The sequence below is a fragment of the Arachis ipaensis genome, chromosome B5 (genome assembly GCF_059453495.1).
Source record: "Arachis ipaensis isolate K30076 ecotype BB chromosome B5, ASM5945349v1, whole genome shotgun sequence".
NCBI classification, from domain to species: domain Eukaryota; kingdom Viridiplantae; phylum Streptophyta; class Magnoliopsida; order Fabales; family Fabaceae; genus Arachis; species Arachis ipaensis.
Window position 1 is genome coordinate 154792917 of NC_142440.1, and position 21798 is coordinate 154814714.

The window sequence follows — 21798 nt, forward strand, 5'->3', positions numbered from 1 at the left end:
TTCTGGATTTCAAAAGTAAACATTTATTAAAGTTATACATTTTTCAAAAAAAGAAGTGTCATTGAAATTAAAAAAAAAAAATCATTCAACAGTGTGCCCTGATTGCACTTTACCAAATGCTTACAAAATTGTATGGCAAGAAACACAACTAGCATATTAAAGTTTAAAGATTCATTCAAAATTGTACTTTTCGTCTAATTGTACACTTAAATAGTAGCACTTCATCTTGTTCTCTTTCAGCCTTCATAGTAATTCATGCCATCTTCACTACGCAATATCATAACAAAATGTTCTAAAAGAAATAAAACTTTCTGTACTAAAACTACATAACTTGGACTGAACAACGTGGTTTTCCATCAAAAGTATCATTCTTCATCATCGTCGTCAGAACTAGCATATGCCAAGCCCAGTAATCCCCCACCAGCAGTGTTAGCATTCTTAGGCTTTTCTTCTGCTTTGCATGAGGCCGATGACGGACGTTCCTCTACTTTCTGCAATCCAGACAAAGATTGCTCCTCTACTTTCTTCAGTCCTGAAGAAGGCCGCTCGTTCTCATTATGATGCTCAGGCTTACGATTTGTAACAGACACGTTACTGGAAGCTGGGGACTGATTGCCATCAGTCCTTGGGCGCTTAGGTTTAATCTCCACAACTTTCTTCAACAGATCTTGCTGCCTATATATACAGATATAAACACTATGAAGTGTTTAGGTGGGGCATTGGTTTGCGGGGGAACGAAATTTAGGTGGGAAGTACTAAGTAGGACAGGAAGAAAATCTACCTGATCCCACTCTTTGGCTTTGGCTCGACACGAAATGCCAATGGAACTGACGCCGGTGAAGAATCTGCTAAGCTTGCAGCTCTGTAACTACCAGTCAAGGAAACAATATACAGAACATTCATGATATAAGGGACCCTACTCCGTCATAACTAGAACTCAAAAGCACATTCTTCCAGCACCATTAAAAAATTATATTACATGAGAAGGTAAACTAAGATACAAATAGTCCATGAACATAAGAATCCATTTAAATCCAAAAGGGTTGTAGTAAAAAAGGATATCTTAAATGCGGCGAATGCCCGTTTTTCAGTGCGACGCAGGAGACGTTCTGCATCCTCCTCGGCTTCCATTTGCTCCTTTAGATAGAGCAAATCATCACTGTCCAAGGCTGCACATTGAAAATTTAAGAAAAAACCAGAGAAACTATACATGATATATGAGCAGCGGCAGCCAAAGAATGAGTGGTAACAGCTGACATAACACAAGCAACATAGAAAACACAAAATCAGGGGAAAAAGATGCGGTACCGCCTCGCCCATGAAGGTAACCACCACGCTCACCAGCAACCTCTTGCATCTGCATGCATCAACCACCCAATACAGGAAGCCAAAATCCCTGCCAGGGCATGTTATCAGCAAAATTTCCACACCCGAAGAAGTTATTTGAAAATTTAGAACAACGTAGACAGAGAGTTTACAAGTCACAAGAGAAAACAACCACAAAATAACACAACTCAGAATCCTACCTCTTCAGTTAGACTTAGAACGAATAACAAAACTTCGATTTTAGCTACAGCCTCTTTTCACTCATTCCTTATTCACGGAAAGTGAATTACAAAGAAGCTACCAACTAAGCTTGTTCAGTGCTGCTATCTCATAGCTTACTCAACAATTACAGAAAGACAAAGGCAAATACTTGTAATAAAAGACCACAACATAGCCCTCCATAAATTATAACATAAACTGTTTTCATAGGTAATAAAATACCATTTGCTTAAATTTGCACAAACAAATGACCCATTACAGATTCTTCTACCATTTTTTTTTCAAGGAAAATTAAAATAAAAACTAGGGTTCTTTCTACATTAGCCTCAAGATCAAAATATGAAATATCATATGCAAGTGCGTACTCAATTATATATTACAAACATATATGAAGAAAACGTGCAAAGGTGAATCAATGCGCTAACCTTTGCAACCATTCGTTGGAAAGTAATGTCTTCATCGTCAATCTTATCCTTCCCTTTGCCCCATTTCTTATCTGCAGAAATCAGCACATACCCAGTAACCAGAGTTAGAAAAAGATAAAATCTTTAAGCGAAAAACAGCATCGACCATCGCAAATTGTGATAACAATAATAATAATGAAAATTTGAAAAAAAAAAATCTTCAAAAAAAAAATCACCTTTGGGGTCGCTGAGATTGGTGTATTCTCGAACTTCTCTACCCGCCATCTTCAACAACAGTTATCGTATAAAGATTTGGTGTGACAATGGCAAAGGGGTTATGTGTTAATTGTTAAGGCTCTGGATTTTCGATTGCGAAGCTCGTCTCAGAAAGAACACGATTCTGGAACATATTATACGAGTATGACCGACTTATTTATCACAAACGAAAAAATAAACGACAATAATAATAGCAAGAGATACTATTGGGAAGAAAAAAAAATTGGTCAATATTAATTAATTTTTTTTAGTTTTAAAATTTTTTTATTTTTTTAGAGAATGTAAAATTTAATATTAAAAAATTATGATTTAAGATCTAAATTTTAAATAAATAAAATAATTAAAAAAATATAATCTGACATTATTTTAACAGTAATTAACACAAGGGCGGATTTATTTTTACGGGTGTGGGGGCAAGCGTCCCCATTACAATTTGAAATTTTATTAAGTAGTATATAATAATAATATTTATTTATCTCCACTAAATTATTAAATTTGACCCCACAATAATTTTTTATTCAACTTTTGACACTTGATAGTTAACTTGAGTACTTTATATTAGATGTCTATTATAATGATCAATTTTTAAATTTAAATAAGATTGGTGTTCTTTCTTAGAAATAGGCTTGAAAGAATAATATTATCTATCTATTTGTGTTTCTTCTTTTAAAATTAGCTTTAGCTTTTTTTTTCCAAAGATAAATATTATTTTATTAATATAAAATAAAAGTGTTTCCATAAGGAAGCACAAAAGAATTGGGTATTCCCATTTATCATCAGCTGTGACTAAAAGACTAAGAGCTTAAAGAAGAGTAAAGTAAGAATTGGTTCACGAGTTCACGCACTAAATTGCTAGCTTCTTTCACTATCTCTGGTGCTGGGCTTATTACCTTCTCAAAAACACACCGATTCCTCGCTTTCCAAGTGCTCCAACACAGCGCCGCTATGAGGAGGGTCTTTTGTCTACCGTCGAATTGAGCCGCTGCCCAGGATAAGACTCGTTACCACCAATTGAAAAAAGTTTCTTCTTCTCTCATCCATAGGTCAGGGGTTATTAAGTTTAGGCTCCATATTATTGAAGACAGGGGGCATTGGAACAAAGCATGAGAAATTGATTCAGCCTTCAACATGCATCTTGGACAAGTGGCAGGAGTGGATGCGAACCGGCTGTGAACTTGTTGCAACACCGGAAGCTTTTCATGAAGACTTTTCCATAGAAAAATCTTAATTTTATGTGGTAATTTCAACTCCCAAATGCTATTCCAGACTCTGTTGTGTATGTTCTGGGACCTCAATGAAGTAGGAGAATGAAAGAATCCATAAGCAATTTTGTATACTGACCCAACTTCATATATACCAGATTTTGTCCAGCACCAATTAACTTCATCCTCCTCTTCTCTTGGTTTGATTGAAAAAATTTTATAACTACACTAATTGAATGAACTTTTTCAACTATCAATATCATCAAAAGCTAATTGTATGAAAGTTGAGTTTTAAATGATTGTTCAATGACATATACAAAAAAAAATATTTTGATTATATTATCAAGGTTTCAAAATATGAAATATAAAAAATTAAATTTTAAATTATATGTTATTATTTAAATTATTATTTTAGTATTTTAATTTGTAATTAGATATTTTAAAACCTAATCATATTTTACAATAACCAAATATAATTATAACAACAATTATGCTACGTATATATAAAATAATCACTTGTACAAAATAAATTTTAAAATACAAATTTCGAAATACAAAATACACATTAAAAATAAGTTAAATAATATATGTATTTATACATAAATCTATAGTAGATAATTTGATACCTAGTTTTTTATGTAAACTTAATATTTTTATTATAAAAATTATTATCATGTTATATATTTTGCCCCATTATCAAAATTTTTTGGATCCGTCACTAAATACAAACTTTTAGTTGTGTTTTTTATAATTAATTTTAGAATGTAATTTTAACTAAAAGATAAATATATTAAAGTAAGAGGTTCTATTTATTCAATAATGATTTTGGAATTATTTCTAAGAAACAATGTAAAAAACTAAGAGAGAAATGAAAATACACACGTGAGAGTGAGATAAAAAGCAAAAATTATATATATTATTATATAAACATAAATTCTATTTTAAATGCTGTTATTTAAAAAAAATCCCAAAAAATCATGTTGTTCCTAGTAATTTGGCTTTTGTCTCTTTTACTTTCTTTTACTTTCATTTGACATGACTTTTTGGAAGATACATTTTCTTTCTCACCAATTTTAGTTTGATGAAAATTCATGCTTCATATTGAAGTATTGTCCTTGATACGCAAATTATTTTTTATACTGGATGGGGATGTAATTTTTCTATGTTCATAGCCTATAAAAATGTTAATTTTAAATAAATTTTATTTGATTTAGAGTATAAAAATCGGACCTTTCAAATTTTAGAGAACAACAGCAATATTTAAGAACAAAAATTGGACTATACGATTTTTAAAATTTAAAATAAAAAATAATCACGATAAAAAAAAATCGAATCTTTTAATTTAGTATTTTTTTTTTTAATCTTCATACAAAATAGTCAGGTAGTCTAATTACACATCCTCATAAAAAAAACACCTACGTAATCAATACTGATAAATACACACCGGCCTCATCCATAATAAAAAATTTAAGCCTCATTGATAAGGATGAAAGTTTATTTTTTTTCAACAATTATCATATTTTTCCTCTTCCATAAATTATTTTATTAAATGGCATTCCAATTTCTCTTTTCAAACTAAATATGATTTTTACTTTAGATTTTTTTTTTTTTAAAATTACTATAAAAGTGAGTAACATCAAGAAAAATGAAACACCTTTAAGACTTGGATGCTGTATACTATACAAGCTTTATGACTAGTGCATATCTGCACTATAAAGAAAGGAGGGAAAAAAAAGGAAAAAAAAATCTATACACAATTAATGATACATTGAGAACAGAATTCAAACTCTGAAAAACACATCATTGCTGGGTGAAACTGAGAGAGTACTCAGCAAAAAAGAGTAGCCAGAGAAAACAAAGACTCAAAAATAGTGGAGAACTTGAAGGAATTTGATATGAACATTGGTGACATGATCTTTTCAACTTGTTTCTTCATGATCTTGTCTTCTTGTTAGGCATATTTCAAAGCCATTCACTAATCTTGCAGAGGGAAAGAAGGACATCCTGTCTTCCTTCATCTGTGTCCATCTGCTCAAAACTCGCCACGAAATATTTTACATTATTGACTTACAAAAATATTATGTATGTAAATTTCGACATAATTCAACCGTTTTAGTTACATAACAAAGAGATAGCTTGATGACAGTGTAAAAAATTTTACACCAATTTGATAGCAGAATTCATGTAACTAACAATGCACTGAAGGGTGGCATTACCTGTAGGTAGTTACAAAGTAATGAAGAAAAAGCGCAATCTGAAGGCGAGCAAGCTCGGCTCCAGGACAGAATCTTGCACCTCCTCCAAAGGGTGCATAGAATGGACTAGTTCTCCAGTTTCTCTTCTCCTTCATTATTTTAAGCAGATATAGTAATTAGGACTTAGGAATGGAGTAAAATGAAAAGGAAGTCTTATTATGTCATTATGAATGTTTTTTTGAAGTATATATGAACCAATGATGGGACTAACCTCATTTTCAGGTTCCATCCATCTCCAAGGATTGAAGTTTAGAGCTCCATTATACACATTCTCATCTAAATGGACTGCTGAAAGAAATGGAACTACAAAGCATCCTTTTGGAATAACAAAATCTACTCAAAAAATGTAAATAACATAGTATTAGTACATGCTTATCATATAGTAACATTATGGTCTCTTTTGAGCATGATAATTAACAAGAAAAATTGTTTATTTATATATATGTATATACCTTGGTATTGAATGTCTTCTTTTGCTTCTCTCATCAACCAAATTGCAATTCCCCCAAGTCTAAGTGTTTCATCAATAACCTGTTTGTGAAGACAATCATGAAACCTTAGTAGTGTAATGTTTTGTCCATTTGTTGTCCTTTGAATATGTTAACATCAAAGTTGAGTTTTAAGATTATCTGATACGAAAAATGGAGAATTATTACTTACACATTGAGTGAAAGGCATTGCTTTGTAATCCTGCCATGTAAGAAACTCTTCTCCAGAATTACTCCTCAGAGAATCTTGTTCATCCTGTTACAACAAATCAGTTTGAAAATAATTGAAATGTTAACAACAGAGTTTTACTTCCATTTCTTGAATACTAAGATATGCGGAAGCTTTCATGTTCTATATATCATATATGTACCAGAAGTTGCTTCATGGCTTGAGGACACTGAGTAAGGAAAAAGACAGCAAAAAGCATTGTTTTCGTCGTGGTTTCGTTCCCAGCAAAGAGAAGATTGATGATGAAATCTGCTACAGCATCATCTGGTAGACTTTCTTCCTCTAGCAGCCTTCCAAGCACACCACTCCCTACAGTTGGAGCATCATTTTTTCTGTGTACCTCTATGGTCTTGTTTATCTTGTTTATGATTTTCTCCCTTGCCTGATATATATACATTTCTAAAGAATGTTAATTCAATATGCATAATTATAGTAATAGTAATATTTTTCCAAAGAGTGTATTATGCATCTGAGGAATAAAAGGTACTAGAGTCATTTAGTTTTAATACTTGAAGTAAACAAAATTGCATTGCTAAAGAAGCTCTTCTTGAATGAAAACGTTTCAAATCTTCTCAATTTTATTCTGCTTTAAGCCTTTTGCTGCTTTTTTAATTTTCTCTTCATATTACCTTCATAGCAGTGTGGTATGCAAATCCTGGTGTGTTGACTGGAATTGAAAGACAACCATCAACAAAGTCAGAGAACAACTGAGCCATTTCATTGATTTGAGACTCACTTGAAACCCCTAATAGTTGATTAACCATTAAGTTAATTGCTACCTGCATTAAATTAAAACACAAGTTTAGTGCTAAACATTGATGATAAATTGATAATGGATAAGCTTTAATTCACAGATGAAAAAAATAATCATTAAAAATTAATTTATTACCTTTCTACAAACATCTTGGAGAAGAATGACTTGGTTGTTCTCAAAATTGCTCAAAGTTTGGAGCATGACCTTTTGTATATCATTCAAGAAATGGAACTTGAGCTTCTCAAGGCGCATCATATTCGAGGCGATTCCATGCAGCTTCCTCTGCTGCTCTCCTTGCACTGTGATCACACCATTTTTACCAACCAAATCTCTGAATGACTTCGGATAACTCGACCGGAACAATTTCCCTTCGTTCTGCATCACAAACCGGTTGAAGGTTGGATCTGCAGACACCACTGCCCATTTCCCAAATAGGCTGCAAGAAAATATCTTCCCATACCTTCAAATGAACAAAAAAAAGTGATGATAAAATGCAAATCCTGTGTTAAATATTTCAATATCTTGTATGCAGATCGATTTCCAAATAAATCAAAAATTTCAAAAGAATATGATCCTTCTAAAAGAGTTATGGTTGGATTCTACAAATCATTGATTAGCATGCATATTTTTGCAACTAGATTTCCAAAATTAAGCACTCTAAGACCATTTCAAAAGCTAGAACATAGTTTTGCTTGTAATGGAAGTAACTAAGTAAGTACCTCTTCACCATTTCTTCAACAAACTGAGGAGGATGAGAACTTGCAACAGCATTGTACCAATTGATGCTGTCACCAATCAATGGCCATCCTCTTCTCCCCGGTGGCAATCTCAACTTACTTCTTTTCTCTCCTTTCTTCAACTTTTCTTGAACCATTTTTGCAAACATCACTATCCCACTTCCCAATATGATCATCACAGTCATCAAAACCAACCATGTTTCTGAAGTATTTTCTCTCATTTTCTCTTCTTTCTTTGTTGATAACCAAACCTCTTCCTGCCAGAGAGAATTTCAGTTCTGATATTAATAGTCAGTGAATATATATAAATATATATGGATTAACTATTAATTTTAATTTCCAATGCAAGTATGAACATGTTGTTATTAAAAAAATAAAAAATGTGAAAAGGCAGAGTTTGTAACTTGTGAACATGCTTAGTTGACCTTACAAACAAGATCTGGTAGGGCCATATGTTAATTTAACTTGGTATTTTACATGAATAAATCATTCCCAGAATCTAATATTTTATAGCAAGTATATGGAATTTGCAAATGTGTAACAATAATCCATAAGTATGACTCCAAAATTTCTAACATGCAATATTCATACAATAATTTTTACTATCTAGAAGATTTGCTGACTCTTCCACAATCTTATGGAAAAATATCACATCCTAACGACCAAATAATAGATACTATGAATCTATCTTGTTTGTCAGACACAAACAAAAAATAAATAAGAAACTAATTTTGATTGTTATGGTTTAATGATTAATATACCTTTGAAGAAATAGAACAAGCAAAACCTTGAAGGGCTTTCAAGTAATTATGCCTAATCACCTTATCACCTTGTGATTCTGTTGGAGTAACATAAACAGCATTGAATGAAGAACCTGTTTGATGGTAGAGGGAAATTGTGCTCTTGGAGTGACTATAGACTATATATAATAGGAATATATATAGAGAGAGAGAGAAGGGTCTAATAAACTTGTCCAAAATATAGCTTTTTGATGTGAATTTAATAATAATAATAATATTATTACAAGAAACTCAAATGTTCAAATTCTTGAGCACAAAATAAGGTGGAATTATCATAAAAAGTAGTAGAGACTAGAGAGGTTATCATCAAAAAAAGTTAGCTAGAGTTTGACTTATCTTTTTTATGCTAGCTACTTATTCAACCATGTATTAATCAATTTAGTCACATTTAAGCTGAGGGATGAAAATACCTTCACATATTTATATTTAAAATTAAAAAAAAAAAAGGAAATAAAAAGTTTCCATCTTTGAGTGGAACACTATCTTAATATACTAATTATAGAGTGGGACATAAATATAGTAGGAAACATCTAAATTTGGTGTTTCCTAATAATCTATCTACACATACACATGCTTGACAAGTTATCACTATTAATTTAGATAATTATAAATAAAAACTTTAATTCTGCATAAATATATATGCAACAATTCATTGATAGCACCGAATATTTAAATAAGAGAAAGTTTAGGACGCCAGTATTTTTATTAAAATTTGGTCAGCACTACTTAACCAATAAAAAAAAATGAATAATCCTATACTATTAGATATAATTTTATACTATTAAAAATATTAATAATAATTAATTAATGACTACAAATCATAAAATTTACTAACCCTTTACTTCTCTTTAAATAAAACTATGACAGAATAATTTTTGACCTAATGATCGACTTAACCGATTGGGAATACACAAAAAAATTCTGCATGAATGCCTCCATAATGTTAACAAAGGGGAACAAATATGCCGGATAGACATGACTAAATAGATAAGTTTGTCCCATATTTAAAAAAAAAAAAATTGTGTCACAAAATTATAATGGAGTAACCTATGTACTAGTGTCTCACATTAGCAAGCAACCTTGGATTTGTCCCTTTTGGTCAAGTTATTCTCTAGAAAAAGCTTGTATCAATGTTAAGAGACATACACTAATAGCCTACTTGTTTTAATTTTACCTAATGGAGCCTTCCAATCCCAGTTTGACAAATTGGAATTCTCTTTATTCGTTATTTCTTTTATGCACACTGAATGGTGTAATTTTAATTTCGACATAAATATATAATATACTAACTTGATCAACTTTAAACAGATTTAGGTACCTAGCTTAAAAGAATTTTAAATTTAAAGTAATTACCAACTTTGAGTGCTTTACTCAATTATAATTAATAAAACTCGATTATAATAAAATAAAAATGCTATATAAAAAGGTCTCTAAATACCCTAAACGATAGGTGTGTCCCCATTGTACCATAAAATGTGTTTTATTAGTTGAGTTAAATAGTTAGGTTAATATTGTTGTTGGTCATGTGAAACCATTATACACGACCAAGTTAATCATACTTTACTCCAAACCATTAGAAAGGACAGTTAGTACTTGTCGGTACATAGTGTCACATCCTACAACATCTTGCTCCACATAACAAATTAACTATGGTGCTAAACAGTTTTTAAAAAATAAATAAATAAATTTTCAATAATCAATTTATAGATAAAACGTTTCATAGCGATGTGTCTTCAATTTGGTATATTCTTGATTTTTGTTTCATTGATAACTACATTAATTTATTTCAAGTGTACTGTAGTCTATAATAATTAATCACAAAAGGAGATATTCTTTTTTTGTGACACCATTTTTCTCTCAACTAAAGTTAGGATGAAATGAATCACATACATTCTCTTTTGTTAGCACACTACACTATATATGGAGCCTATATATTGCAATTGAAGGCTTGGACTATTATGGAGCCACTAAATAGACTAGTCAAAGAAGAAAAAAGGCTTTGAATCCCATATTTCAGGCCTCTTTCAAGGAACCAGCACCCCTAAAGTTATGCAATTAATTATTTTAAAGCATATAAATGTTGAAAGCCTATTGGGTAATTGATTATAGAATCAATAATAATTTATATATGCCAGTAAGAACCAGCCTAGCAAACAATGCGAGATATGTCATCAAATTAGTATAGTTTTCTTAAATGGAAAATACAAAAATAGTGAGAAGCGAGAACCTTTCATCTCATTTTATACTTATAGGTTAGATACACTAAAGCGTCATTCACAATTCTAATTAAGAATTAAGAATTTAGTTGTTTATCTCCGTATATCCATTACAATGTACGTCAATGGAATTTGACTTATTTGATTAGCATCTTTTTCTTATTCATGTTTTGTTAGAACTTATATTTATTGATACACAACATTTTTGGTAGTTTGCATATAAACATCTTTATATGTTTTGAATTATGGCTTTAATTTGAACAAATAATGTCTATTATAAAGAGGTGTACGCATAACGAGATTGTTCTTCAAAAATATCTATTGCCCAAGAATAATATCAATTTAACGCAATCAATATCAAATACCTATTTTCACATATATTCTGACTTGGCCTTATCTTTATTGAATTTTTAATAAGCAAGATTATCCATTATTGTAGTACCAACAATTAATCATAAACAACAAACCAGAGCTAACATTTATCTACATTACCAACAGTATCTATAACATGTCAACATGTATGTACCTAGAATTTTTCTAATAAAATAATAAAGATCTGTTGAAGATTTTACATTAAGAAAATACTCGTGTGTTAGAGAACAAATAATGATATATATGTTGATTATTAAAATATAATGGAACTGAGATACCATGACGTTGCTTTAATTATAGAAAACAGTTGGAGGGGAAACGGCACGTTTCTTGCATAATAAAAGTACACTTTAAAATACACGAGTGAGAGTTATCTTACAGAATAAGCAAAAAGCTGTCATTCTTCAATTTTATACAAACCAACTATGCTGTTCCAACGATTTAGCAATAACCTGATGAAAGCAGTGATGCAAAATTGTCACATAGGCCACGCTTCTTTGTTTGATTGCTACAAAAGAAATGTAGCAGCAATGGAGCATCCTCTACAAGTTTCTGAACAAAATACTATTCAATTGAATTCAACTAAATACATGAATTATGATGGGCACAACACATTGTTTTTTCCTCTTTCCCTTCAATTTGTAAAGGCAGTTATGTTCTTCAACGTTTTTCTTTCTTTTTTGGGTAACTTATCCCACGTCTAGTGCAATGAATATTGTTTTTAAAAGTGGGAACAATTTTGCATTGCGTTAGCTCCAGTTTCATATATTAAAGCCATAAAAGGCGTTGCAACTTGCAAGCCGTATTCATGACATTATGATGAACCAATTGGAAACTCTTCACATGCTTCCTCTCAAACCAAGCTACTATCCCCACCCCAAATTTTGTATTCATTTATGTTGGATTTGGAAGTTCGCAAATCTAGTTTATTAATCTTTATTCTTCTAGAAGGTGATGATACAAAATAATTCCCTTTGTTACATTTGTTATCTTGAGACTCTGGTATATCCTTGACTCAATGTATACCTAAAATGCATTCATTCAATAATAATAGTATTAATAGAAAGATAGTTGTAACTAGCCATATTATATCAATGCAAGAATCCCCTCATACCAGACCTCAAAACATCATATTATCCATATTCAAATCCCAATGCTAATTAATAATAAATAATATTCGAGTGTATACTTGCAAATCTAATTTCATTTAACTGTCAATGTCATTATGGGAATGAGATGGCAAATAACAATTTAAATACCATATGCCACATGGTATTCATAACTTGTTTGTTCTATATCAGATATTGAGGAAAGGGAATTAATGTTGCAATGTTATTATGCACACAACTTCCTGCCTTCGGCAATAGGATATGTCTGAGCGGAACATGATCCTAAATAAATGTTGGATATCATATTCTAATCTGGCAATAGTTGAAATATAGCTCAAAAATAGCAAATTGGAAGCAAGTTATGCAAGAAGTTTCAATGTGACAATGTGAATGCTAAAAGTGATGAATATATGCAGAATATCAGCTTGGTGCTGACATTTCCATTTAACTCCAAATAACAGTTCTTTCTAACTACATGACTAATGCTCATACTAAATGAATGTAGCAACTAATGAGCATATATAATGCTAAAAGTAAAAAAGCAATTTAAGAAAAGGAAAAAAATCCTATCAATCTCTTCAATTTTTCCAGGTGAGATTTCTATGAAAAAAAAAACTACAGTTTGTTCTTTGAATGCTCTCCAAGACGTAAATGTTGACCTTTCCATTCATTGCTGCTCATATTCAAACATATACATTGCAATCCATCTTCAATTTGAGTGTAAATAATATACATCAAGAACACTAATTTACTGGACTGGGAGTCAATGTCCCCCCCCCCCCCCCCCCTCTTTTTTTTTTCTCTCCCCCGGCTGTCTCTCCCCTCCCTCTTTTCTCTTCCTGAAGATAAGCCAATGCAATAATAGAATTGGAATCATATGGATATGTTTTCCAATAAAAAATGAGCAGCCAGCTGGAACATTGAAAGAAAGATAGCTGCTAAACCTATGGAAATGGTATGGTGATGAATAGCAAAAAACAGAGAATAGAATTTGCAAGTGCCGGATAATCATTGATCAAAATGGGCCATGCATCTTATAACCCTAAACATACTGTCATAGGTGTACAAAAATATTTAAGTTCATGCAAGTTGCACAATTTTACCTTAGAATTTTTTCCAGATATTTATTATGCCATTTGCAAGAGACTTCAGGTTTCCCCACAAAGTTGGCTTCTTTGAAGCCAATACACCACTGGTCTCCCGATTATCAGAGTTGCTGTTCGCCATATGGAAAACATAAGCAAACTTAATAATACCTATAGAATGCTTTTGTAAAGAATACAGAAATTAAAAGAAAAAAAAATTAACCGATCTAACAAAAAGAAGAAAAAGTAGCAAAATTTCATACAGCAACAGCATGTTTTTTGGATCATTACTGCATATTTCAGGTAAAATATAAACAATTGTTCAAAGACTAAAATAAAGCAAAAGTGCAAAACTATACTACAGATATATTCAGATTCCAAAGTGGCACTACTAACATTGTTTACCTCTTTTACCCATTCTATATTTCAGGACTCTTACCTTTTTGCAAATATAAACTAATGCTTTCATGTAAACTTGATTGCAAGTCACAAAATGTTATCATTTTAGAATATTACCAGGAAGTAACATACTTCTTTGTCATGTTACTCCTGCCCAGAATTATTCTTTCAAGTATATAAAACAGTATGTGTATATCAGTGTTTGTACGAGTGGCCGTATTCTATCATGGTATTATTTTATCTCAATATACATTAATTTTATGTTCATTTGTGCAAATTACTTCTCCACATCATTAATTAAACTTTCTGTTCAATTTAGAATCTGCACTATCTTTTAATCACCAACACAGAATATACTTGGAACATTTAACTTTGTTGAACTACATATCCACACCACCTAGTTCTATATCATACCAATGACATGCATTGGTACTGGTACTTCACAAGACATATTAGCAAGTAAAAATAATATTGTCCTAGCTGCAACAAAAAATTCTATATATCCAACAAAATAAGAAAACTTACATTTTCGACTCATTAAATTCTGAAGACCCTTGAGATTGCTCCAATTTATGATTTGGAATGCCAAGGTCATCTTTTACAGCACTTTGCTCTTTTGTTTCATAACCTGCTTTCCTAAAGCTTTTCTCTTCAAGGATTGGATGCTTTTCCATATCAACAAACTCAGAATCATGGCTCCGAGCTTTGCTGTGACTACTGCTAGATTTTTTAACAGATGAGGCAGAAACATCTTCTGTTTCTTCATTTAGCTGGTGCCTCTCTGGTGTAACAGAAGCAGAAGAATAACTAGGCATATCATTCCCAGACCTTACATCTTTTGGTACCTGGAGGGTTGAATGGGAAGTCTCTCCATAAATGTCTCCCGAGGGAGCTTTCCCCCTTTTCTCATAACCTTCTTTCCCAATGCATCTTTCCTCCACTACTTGATGATTTTCCGTTTCAACAAATTCAGATACATGGCCTTCAGCTTTGTCATACACATTACCATTGTTATCACTTGAAGGACTAGAAGGACTTTTTCGTCTCTCTTGTAGCAGCTGGCTTGTTGGTGCATCCTGAAACAATGCAGAAGGAAAATTTGTAATAATATGAAAAGATCCCCCTCCCCCTTCTTTTTTCAAATAACAATAAAACACTGATTCAATTAATAGTATGAATTATTTAAAAAAAAAACAAGAAAAGAACACAGGAAGCCAGAAACATCAAAAGGTGTAACTAACAACCTAAAAGAATTTGAGTTCATAATAGAACAGATTTACTATTAATAAGGTTATTCAAAATCATGCAGAATGCACTATCTATATTAATATCAGGACAAGGACAAAAGTTACACAGATAATGCAGTGTCGTTCTTTGAAGCCTTGACAATTTATAATATACACTAGAACCAAAAAGATAACAAAAAGGTACAGTTCAGCAATTAGACATCAAAGCAAGGCATACAGTTATTATTTTGGGGGGAGGGTGGATGGTGAAAAAAAGAAAAACTATGAATTGTAATGCCAATTTTCCTTTTTGGCTTATCATTTTTCATCACATTTACACCTACACAATAAAGTTCAATGCTTACTGGTGCATGGATAATTTCAGCTTCATATGATGTCCGTGACTGTCTATTTACTTTAAGATGATCACAACCAGCATTAATAATCTCCCGTTCATCTAAACCTATTGACTGAGAATCATCTTGGGCTGTCCTTTCTTTTGCACTCCCAGTATTATCTGATGAAACCTTCCGGGCTACAGTGATTTGGAGTTTACTCTCATTGAATTTCTTCTGTTCCAACAGATTCTCATCCATTTCTTTGGAAGAATTCGTTCTAGATTTGTATTCCAGTTCCTGTATGATTTCCCGTACAAAATAAAAACCACCACCAACTTGCCTTTGAACATCCTTTGTTGTCGGGAACTTCCCTGCATTTATTGTTCTATATCTGTGGAAAGAAAAAACAAGTAATATTCAGCCATTTCTAAATGGCTAATAAGAAATAAGTGCACCATTGTGGCATAACAAGAGCCCACATGGATCGTTTTCTTGTTAAGGAAAACAAATAATAAAGACAGCATTTGTGATGTTGAATTGTTTCTAGAGAAGAAAGAAGGGAATACTTAAGAAAGTGAAACTTTTTCCTTCATATATTATACATATAGGAAACTTTTTCTTCACCACAAACTAGTAGATCATTATATACAGGGTCATGGGCATTGTTTTCCGTCTTTTAAAAACCCTTTGTCACATTTTAAGGCATAAACTAGTAACAAATGTGGGACTAAGTCAAGAGATCAATGAACTCAACCAAAAAATGACCAGAGACTCAGAATACCATATGGGTGTGTTTTCTAGTCCTGAAAAGTAGGTTTCTAATAAAAACTATGATGGATGCACCTCAACCTTCTTGAAATACTCAAGCTTGGTTTGGTAAAACTTTTACTTTTCAAAAGTAGCTTACCAAAGTTGTCTTTTGAAAGACATCTTTTTAAAAGCTGCAACACCTATATTTGGTAAGCCCACGCAACAACGTGTTTGGTAAAATAACTTTTAAAATCTAAAAGGACCACAATAGATATAAATATAACAGTAAATTTAGATAGTTATTAATATATACAATTATATTAGAATTTTTAATTTTGATAAGCATAAGTCAACTTTGAAAAGCTCCTCTTTAGGTGCTTAAAAAAACACCCCCTAAATTTTGAACAAACACATTTTCTGTTTTATTTACCAAAACACAAAACGAGGTGCTTGGGTTTTTGAAAAGTATAAGCTGCTCTTCAAAATGCTTTACCAAACTAAGCGTCAGTATTGCATAGACAAAGCAAAATGCAAGAAACCTCAAAAGATGTTGAATAAAGCTTCAACTTCAAAAGAAATGAAAAATTACTTGTTCACGTAAGACTCAACCATCGCTCTACGTTCACATTGACGAATCTTCTTCCGGCCTTTTCGGGCATTTGGCATGTCAGAAGAGACAGAAGCAGCATATGACCATCCGCACGACTGGACATACAATGGACCAACAGAATTGCTTACGTCGAAGGATGCTGTCACACACACACAAGACATGCATTAGATCTATGGTTGTTAGTTAAAGAATTCAGCAAAACAATATCCAAGTAAGCAAACATTTTGAAATTCCACGCTCAATTTCATAGAAAGGCATTATAACCAGATAGTCTGATACAAACAGACAAAACCTAATAACACAAAAATCCATTCCAAATAGATATAAACACACTTGGCCTTCAACGTCACTGGCTCACTGCACTAAGCTACAAAAAGTTAACACTTCAAGAAAAATTAACGTATAAAATGCAGCTTCAGTGCTCAAATGTCATTCACCTAATTCCAATTTCTATAACTTCAATTCCATGGCAGATGAAACCAAAGATGATTGGCACTGATCAAGCTTTCATTACTGATTCATTGCAGCCAGATGAAACAATCTCTGAAACAATGTGATGCATGCAATTCATAGATTATTAACCTTAGCTTCATTTCCATGTCAAGCTAATAAAACAACAGCAAATAAAACCCTATGTCTAAATAATCCAAAACTGAAAATTTATTCCAAAGAAAAAACTAAAACATAAAACTGAGGTGAAAATCATGAAAAGAGAGTTTACGAGGTTTCTGAATGGAGCGGAAGGAGAGGCGTGCTGCTGCTGCGATCAGAAGCTTCTTCCTCATCGTGATGTGATGCTCTGCACTTCAACCTTTTAGAGAGAGAGAGAGAGAGAGAGAGAGGGAGGGGTAGGGTTTTGGAGCTGATCTATGCTATTGTATGATTCAAAAAACCTTTCAAAGTCGAAAAATGGAGGGTTTAAGCGTTTCGATCTGCTGCAGAACTTTTCAAATCAGAGACGGTTCCGAAACGCCGTTTCTCTATGGCTAATTTATTATTATTATTATTATTATTATTATTATTATTATTATTATTAGGAAAGAAAAGTATAGATTTAATTACTGTTAGATACTATAATTTTATCAAATTCATAATTAGATTCTTATTTTTTTTTTCAGTGGGTTTTTTTACACTATTTTTAATTTTATAATTAAATTTTTATTAGTGTAAAAAATATTAAAATTAACAGAATATTTTTTACAAATTAAAAGTATCCACAATTAAAATTTTAATTAAATTTTTTATCAAATATATTTTTTAAGGAATATTCTGTTAATTTTATCTTTTTTAACATAAAAATAATCTAACTATAAATTTAAAAATAATATAAAAACTCAATTAAAAGAAAAAAATATAGAGACCTAATTACAAATTTAGTAAAATTATAGAGACAAACAAAGTAATTAAACATTATTATTAGTATTAGAATTAATACTTGCATTTGAAATTACATTCTCATCTCAATTTGGTCTTTAAAATTTCAATTTACTCAATTTAATCTCTTAACTTAGCATTCATGATTTATATTAGTCTCTAATCTTATTTTTATCATAAAACTGTTAACGACAAACTGAGATGAACTTATAATTATCATATTAGACTTTTTAACAAATATCTGAAGTGACAATTAGATTTTTTTTTTTTTTTAACTTCAATTTGCTCCTTGCGATGCATTTAAAACCCTAATCCGGATTTAACCTAAAGGTTTGAAAGACTTGTTAGGGAATAAATTACGACAAAACAATTGCCACAGTAGATCGCTGTTAGAAATAAGTCCAGTGTGATAGGTATCCACTTATCTCAGTACGTCATTAACTGTTTTATGATAGAAATAAAATTAGAGACTAATATGAATCCGAGATGCTATGTTGGAGAACCAACTTGAATAAATTAAAACTTTAAGGATCGATTGAATCGCGAGTGTAACTTTAAAGAGTAATTTGAGTATTAATTTTGTTAGAGTAAATAAACACAAATACACATAGAAGAATTTGAAGAGGACAAAAATATACATTAAAATTTGTAACTATTAAATACATTAGTGAGAGCGTGAATACTAAATATCCAACTCTGTTTCTAAATAATTAAATAACAAATTTTAAATTCTAAATTCTTAACTACAACTTTTAATCTCAAAACTTCTAACCTTTAATCTTAATCCAAAATCTTAAACTCTAAACACAAAATCTTATTTCATAAACAACAAATTTCAAAGAGTCATGCTACATATTTAAATATTTTTTTTTATAACTAAGTTAGTCCAAATATAATAAAAATCAGTTTCATTAATAAGAGTGTAAATACACACTCCAACTACGTGAACGTTCTCACGTTCTCACATTTCTTCGCATTTCTCCTCCTTTATCTCTGCATTCCTTCTCATAGTCGTTCTTTTATTTTTGTTGTTGCTGTTGCATTTTTTTCTTTTTCTCCTCCTCTTCCGGGTGATTTTGCAGCATTATGTGTTTTTTCTTCTTCTTTTTTGATTTTTTTTGTTTTTATTCTTGTTAAGAGAGTAAACCAGAAGAATAATGAGAAGGTAAAACAAGAAGAATATGATGATAATGATGAAGAAAAATGAGGAGGAGGAGGAGTTTTGAGTTTGGTGCATTCTGAATTTGAATTCCGGTGCATTATGGATTTAAATAAAGTGTACTTTTGGTATGAACTTGTTTTTAATTGAATTTGTTTGTGTATAGTCATCATTAAGTAATTTCGGTGCATTTTGGATTTAAATAAGGTACACTTTTAGTCTAAATTTGTTTGTGTGTCGTTATCATTAAAGAATTTCGGTACATTCTGGATTTGAACTATTATACATATAAAAAGAAGACAACGATGATGGCAATAACGATAGCAATGATGATAATAATGATGATGGAGGAAGAGAATGAAAAGGAAGCAGAAAATTAAAGAAATTCAAATGAGAAAAGAAAAAGGAAGAGGAGGAGGAGATAGAAGTGGTGGTGTAGTGGTGATGACAACGACGATAACGAAATAGAAAGATGATAAAACAAGAAGAGGAGGAGGAGGAGAAGAAGATGATGATGATGATGATGACAATGAAGAAGAATAAGAAGGACGAGTAGGAGTTTTGAATTATCATTAAGTAATTTTGGTATATTATAGTTTGAACTTGCTTTGAAATGAGTTTGTTTTTGTGTCGTCATCATTAAGAAATTTCGGTGCATTCTAGATCTGAACTGTTATACATATAAGAAGAAGACGATGATGACAATAACGATAACGATGATAATAATGATAATGGAGGAGGAGGAAAAAAATGAAGGAGGAGATCGAAAAGATTCATATGAGAAAAGAAAGAGGAGGAGATAGAGGTGATGACATGGTGGTAGTGACAACAACAATAATAAAAAAGAAATATAAAAAAAAAGGAAAAGAAAAAGAAAAAGTAACAACACCATCAGAGATGAAAAGAAAAAAAAAAAACACAAAAGACGTAATGTAAAAAACGGTTATAATAATTTAATTAAATGTAATTAAATATGTTATTTAATTATAAAACTTTATTCAATATAAAATACTAAATACTATACCAAATCTTAAACCTCCTAAAAAAATTTTAAAATTCTTAATTCAAAACTTAAATTTTAAATCTTAAATTTTATATTTCTAAATTTTAAGTCTAAACCCTAACTTCAAATTCCATTTTCTAACCATAATTCTAAATTTAAAATATTAACTTTTATTTTCTAAACGTTCAGGCTACGATGGTTTGTTGTGCATATCCATCAAAAAAATAGTCATGATTCATGAAAACACATTTTCAACCTTTAATTTGCTAAGTTAAAAAAATATTGAAAAAATAATAAAACGCAAATTGATGCAAATACACAAAATTTATTTACTACTTTAAAGTTGAACCGCTTATGGACATGAGACATAATTTTTTTTTTTAAATTTTATGCTTTATTAAATTTTTACATCCCAGTTTTTTTTCCACTTTTTTCTCTATTTTTTTTCTTTCTGCTTCCATTCTCTACCTTCCATCATCTGTCTTTCTTTTCCTCTTTCTTTTTTCCTTTTTTTTTTCTTCTAGTTTTCTTCTTTCTTTTGTCCTTCACCTTCTATCATCCGCTCTCTAATCTCTCCCATTTGCTTTGCCTTTCGCTTATCTTGTTCCTTCTTTCTTTGTTGAGTAAATTATCATTTTTATCCATAAAAGTTGAAAACGCTGACATATTTACTCATAAAAAATAAAAATTATTATTTGTATCTATAAAAAATAGTTTTTACAAGTAAAATTATCCAAATCCTATAAAATTAAATAAAATTTCTAAACTACTCTTCTCTCAACCACTACCACTATCATCTCCTCCCTCCCTCCTCTCCTCTCTCTCTTAATGTTCTCATCTTTTCCTCACCACTGTCACTACCACCACTAACCCATCCTCTCTCTCCTTCCATTTTCTGAACTCGTCGCCGCCGCCATAATCCGTCAACTCTGCTAACTCCTTCCTCTTTCTCTTTCTCTTGCTTTCATTCTGTGTTTTGCTTTTCTCTTTCTCTTCTGCTTCTTCGAATTCTCAACCCAGAAAAAGGACTTCACCATCATCAACAACAACAGAACCATCTTCAGATTTCTTGCCCCCACACCCTCTTTTACCTGCAAAATCTCTTCGAGTTGACTCATAATCTGTTTGCCCTTCCTCCTGGTGTACCCCAAACCCTAACCCCAATTCCTAACTCCAATATTAGAATCGACGATCTCAGGAGATTAGGGTTTTCAGTCGAAACTGCCGCTACTACTACTACTACTAATATAAGTAATAACAGCAACACTATAGTTGATGCTTTTGTTATACAGCAGGAGCTGATAGCTAAAGTTCGGATCTTTGCCTAAGGAGGTTGAAGATTGAGTTATGAAAAAGCGCGAGAAGAAAATAAAAAACAGGAAACTCAAAGTGGTGAAGGGCATGGACGAGTTGGGCCACGGCCTGCCACCTCCGTCGTCGCCATCACCGTCGGCAACAAGTACCTCA

General features: G+C 31.5%; 3 protein-coding genes across 10 annotated transcripts; all 3 read right to left on the reverse strand.

The window, feature by feature from the left end:
* Positions 1–154: 154 nt before the first annotated feature.
* On the reverse strand, positions 155–2380 carry LOC107644651 (ankyrin repeat protein). Of its 4 annotated transcripts, none has more exons than XM_088488138.1 (6): positions 2186–2380; positions 1971–2041; positions 1309–1357; positions 1062–1169; positions 782–863; positions 155–675 (listed from the first exon to the last, which is right to left on the reverse strand). In XM_088488138.1, the coding sequence occupies exons 1-6, from the start codon at positions 2232–2234 to the stop codon at positions 366–368; spliced, it is 669 nt and encodes a 222-aa protein (XP_088344264.1). In that variant the 5' UTR covers positions 2235–2380; the 3' UTR covers positions 155–365. The 4 variants fall into 4 exon arrangements, with proteins under 4 accessions (XP_088344264.1, XP_088344265.1, XP_088344263.1 ...); XM_088488139.1 differs by having other exon boundaries at positions 1309–1396; positions 2186–2364; XM_088488137.1 differs by having other exon boundaries at positions 1062–1357; positions 2186–2365.
* Positions 2381–5097: 2717 nt separating this feature from the next.
* On the reverse strand, positions 5098–8764 carry LOC107644650 (Cytochrome P450 superfamily protein). Its single transcript, XM_088488135.1, has 10 exons — positions 8652–8764; positions 7873–8147; positions 7289–7613; positions 7029–7178; positions 6542–6781; positions 6343–6426; positions 6135–6213; positions 5894–6015; positions 5644–5771; positions 5098–5455 (listed from the first exon to the last, which is right to left on the reverse strand). The coding sequence occupies exons 2-10, from the start codon at positions 8109–8111 to the stop codon at positions 5347–5349; spliced, it is 1476 nt and encodes a 491-aa protein (XP_088344261.1). The 5' UTR covers positions 8112–8147; positions 8652–8764; the 3' UTR covers positions 5098–5346.
* A 2821-nt stretch (positions 8765–11585) lies between these two features.
* Positions 11586–17769, reverse strand: LOC107644653 (uncharacterized). 5 transcript variants are annotated; one of them, XM_016348562.3, is made up of 6 exons: positions 17517–17769; positions 16775–16934; positions 15463–15826; positions 14397–14947; positions 13491–13603; positions 11586–11730 (listed from the first exon to the last, which is right to left on the reverse strand). In XM_016348562.3, the coding sequence occupies exons 1-5, from the start codon at positions 17578–17580 to the stop codon at positions 13492–13494; spliced, it is 1251 nt and encodes a 416-aa protein (XP_016204048.1). In that variant the 5' UTR covers positions 17581–17769; the 3' UTR covers positions 11586–11730; position 13491. The 5 variants fall into 5 exon arrangements, with proteins under 5 accessions (XP_016204048.1, XP_020958793.1, XP_020958791.1 ...); XM_021103134.2 differs by having other exon boundaries at positions 11586–11786; XM_021103132.2 differs by having other exon boundaries at positions 11586–12304.
* Positions 17770–21798: the final 4029 nt, after the last annotated feature.

Coding starts and splice junctions, on each gene's coding strand:
- LOC107644651 (XM_088488136.1), bottom strand. CDS start 2,005: ATGAAGACATTACTTTCCAACGAATGGTTGCAAAG. Junction 1,397..1,970: donor TCCAACGAATGGTTGCAAAG/GTTAGCGCATTG, acceptor ATGCCCTGGCAG/GGATTTTGGCTTCCTGTATT. Junction 864..1,061: donor GGCATTCGCCGCATTTAAGA/TATCCTTTTTTA, acceptor CTGGTAGTTACA/GAGCTGCAAGCTTAGCAGAT.
- LOC107644650 (XM_088488135.1), bottom strand. CDS start 8,111: ATGAGAGAAAATACTTCAGAAACATGGTTGGTTTTGATGACTGTGATG. Junction 7,179..7,288: donor TCCAAGATGTTTGTAGAAAG/GTAATAAATTAA, acceptor AATTTAATGCAG/GTAGCAATTAACTTAATGGT. Junction 6,214..6,342: donor CAATGCCTTTCACTCAATGT/GTAAGTAATAAT, acceptor CTTCACAAACAG/GTTATTGATGAAACACTTAG.
- LOC107644653 (XM_016348562.3), bottom strand. CDS start 17,580: ATGAGGAAGAAGCTTCTGATCGCAGCAGCAGCACGCCTCTCCTTCCGC. Junction 16,935..17,516: donor CCGCTCCATTCAGAAACCTC/GTAAACTCTCTT, acceptor TGTGTGTGACAG/CATCCTTCGACGTAAGCAAT. Junction 15,827..16,774: donor GTTGAGTCTTACGTGAACAA/GTAATTTTTCAT, acceptor TTCTTTCCACAG/ATATAGAACAATAAATGCAG.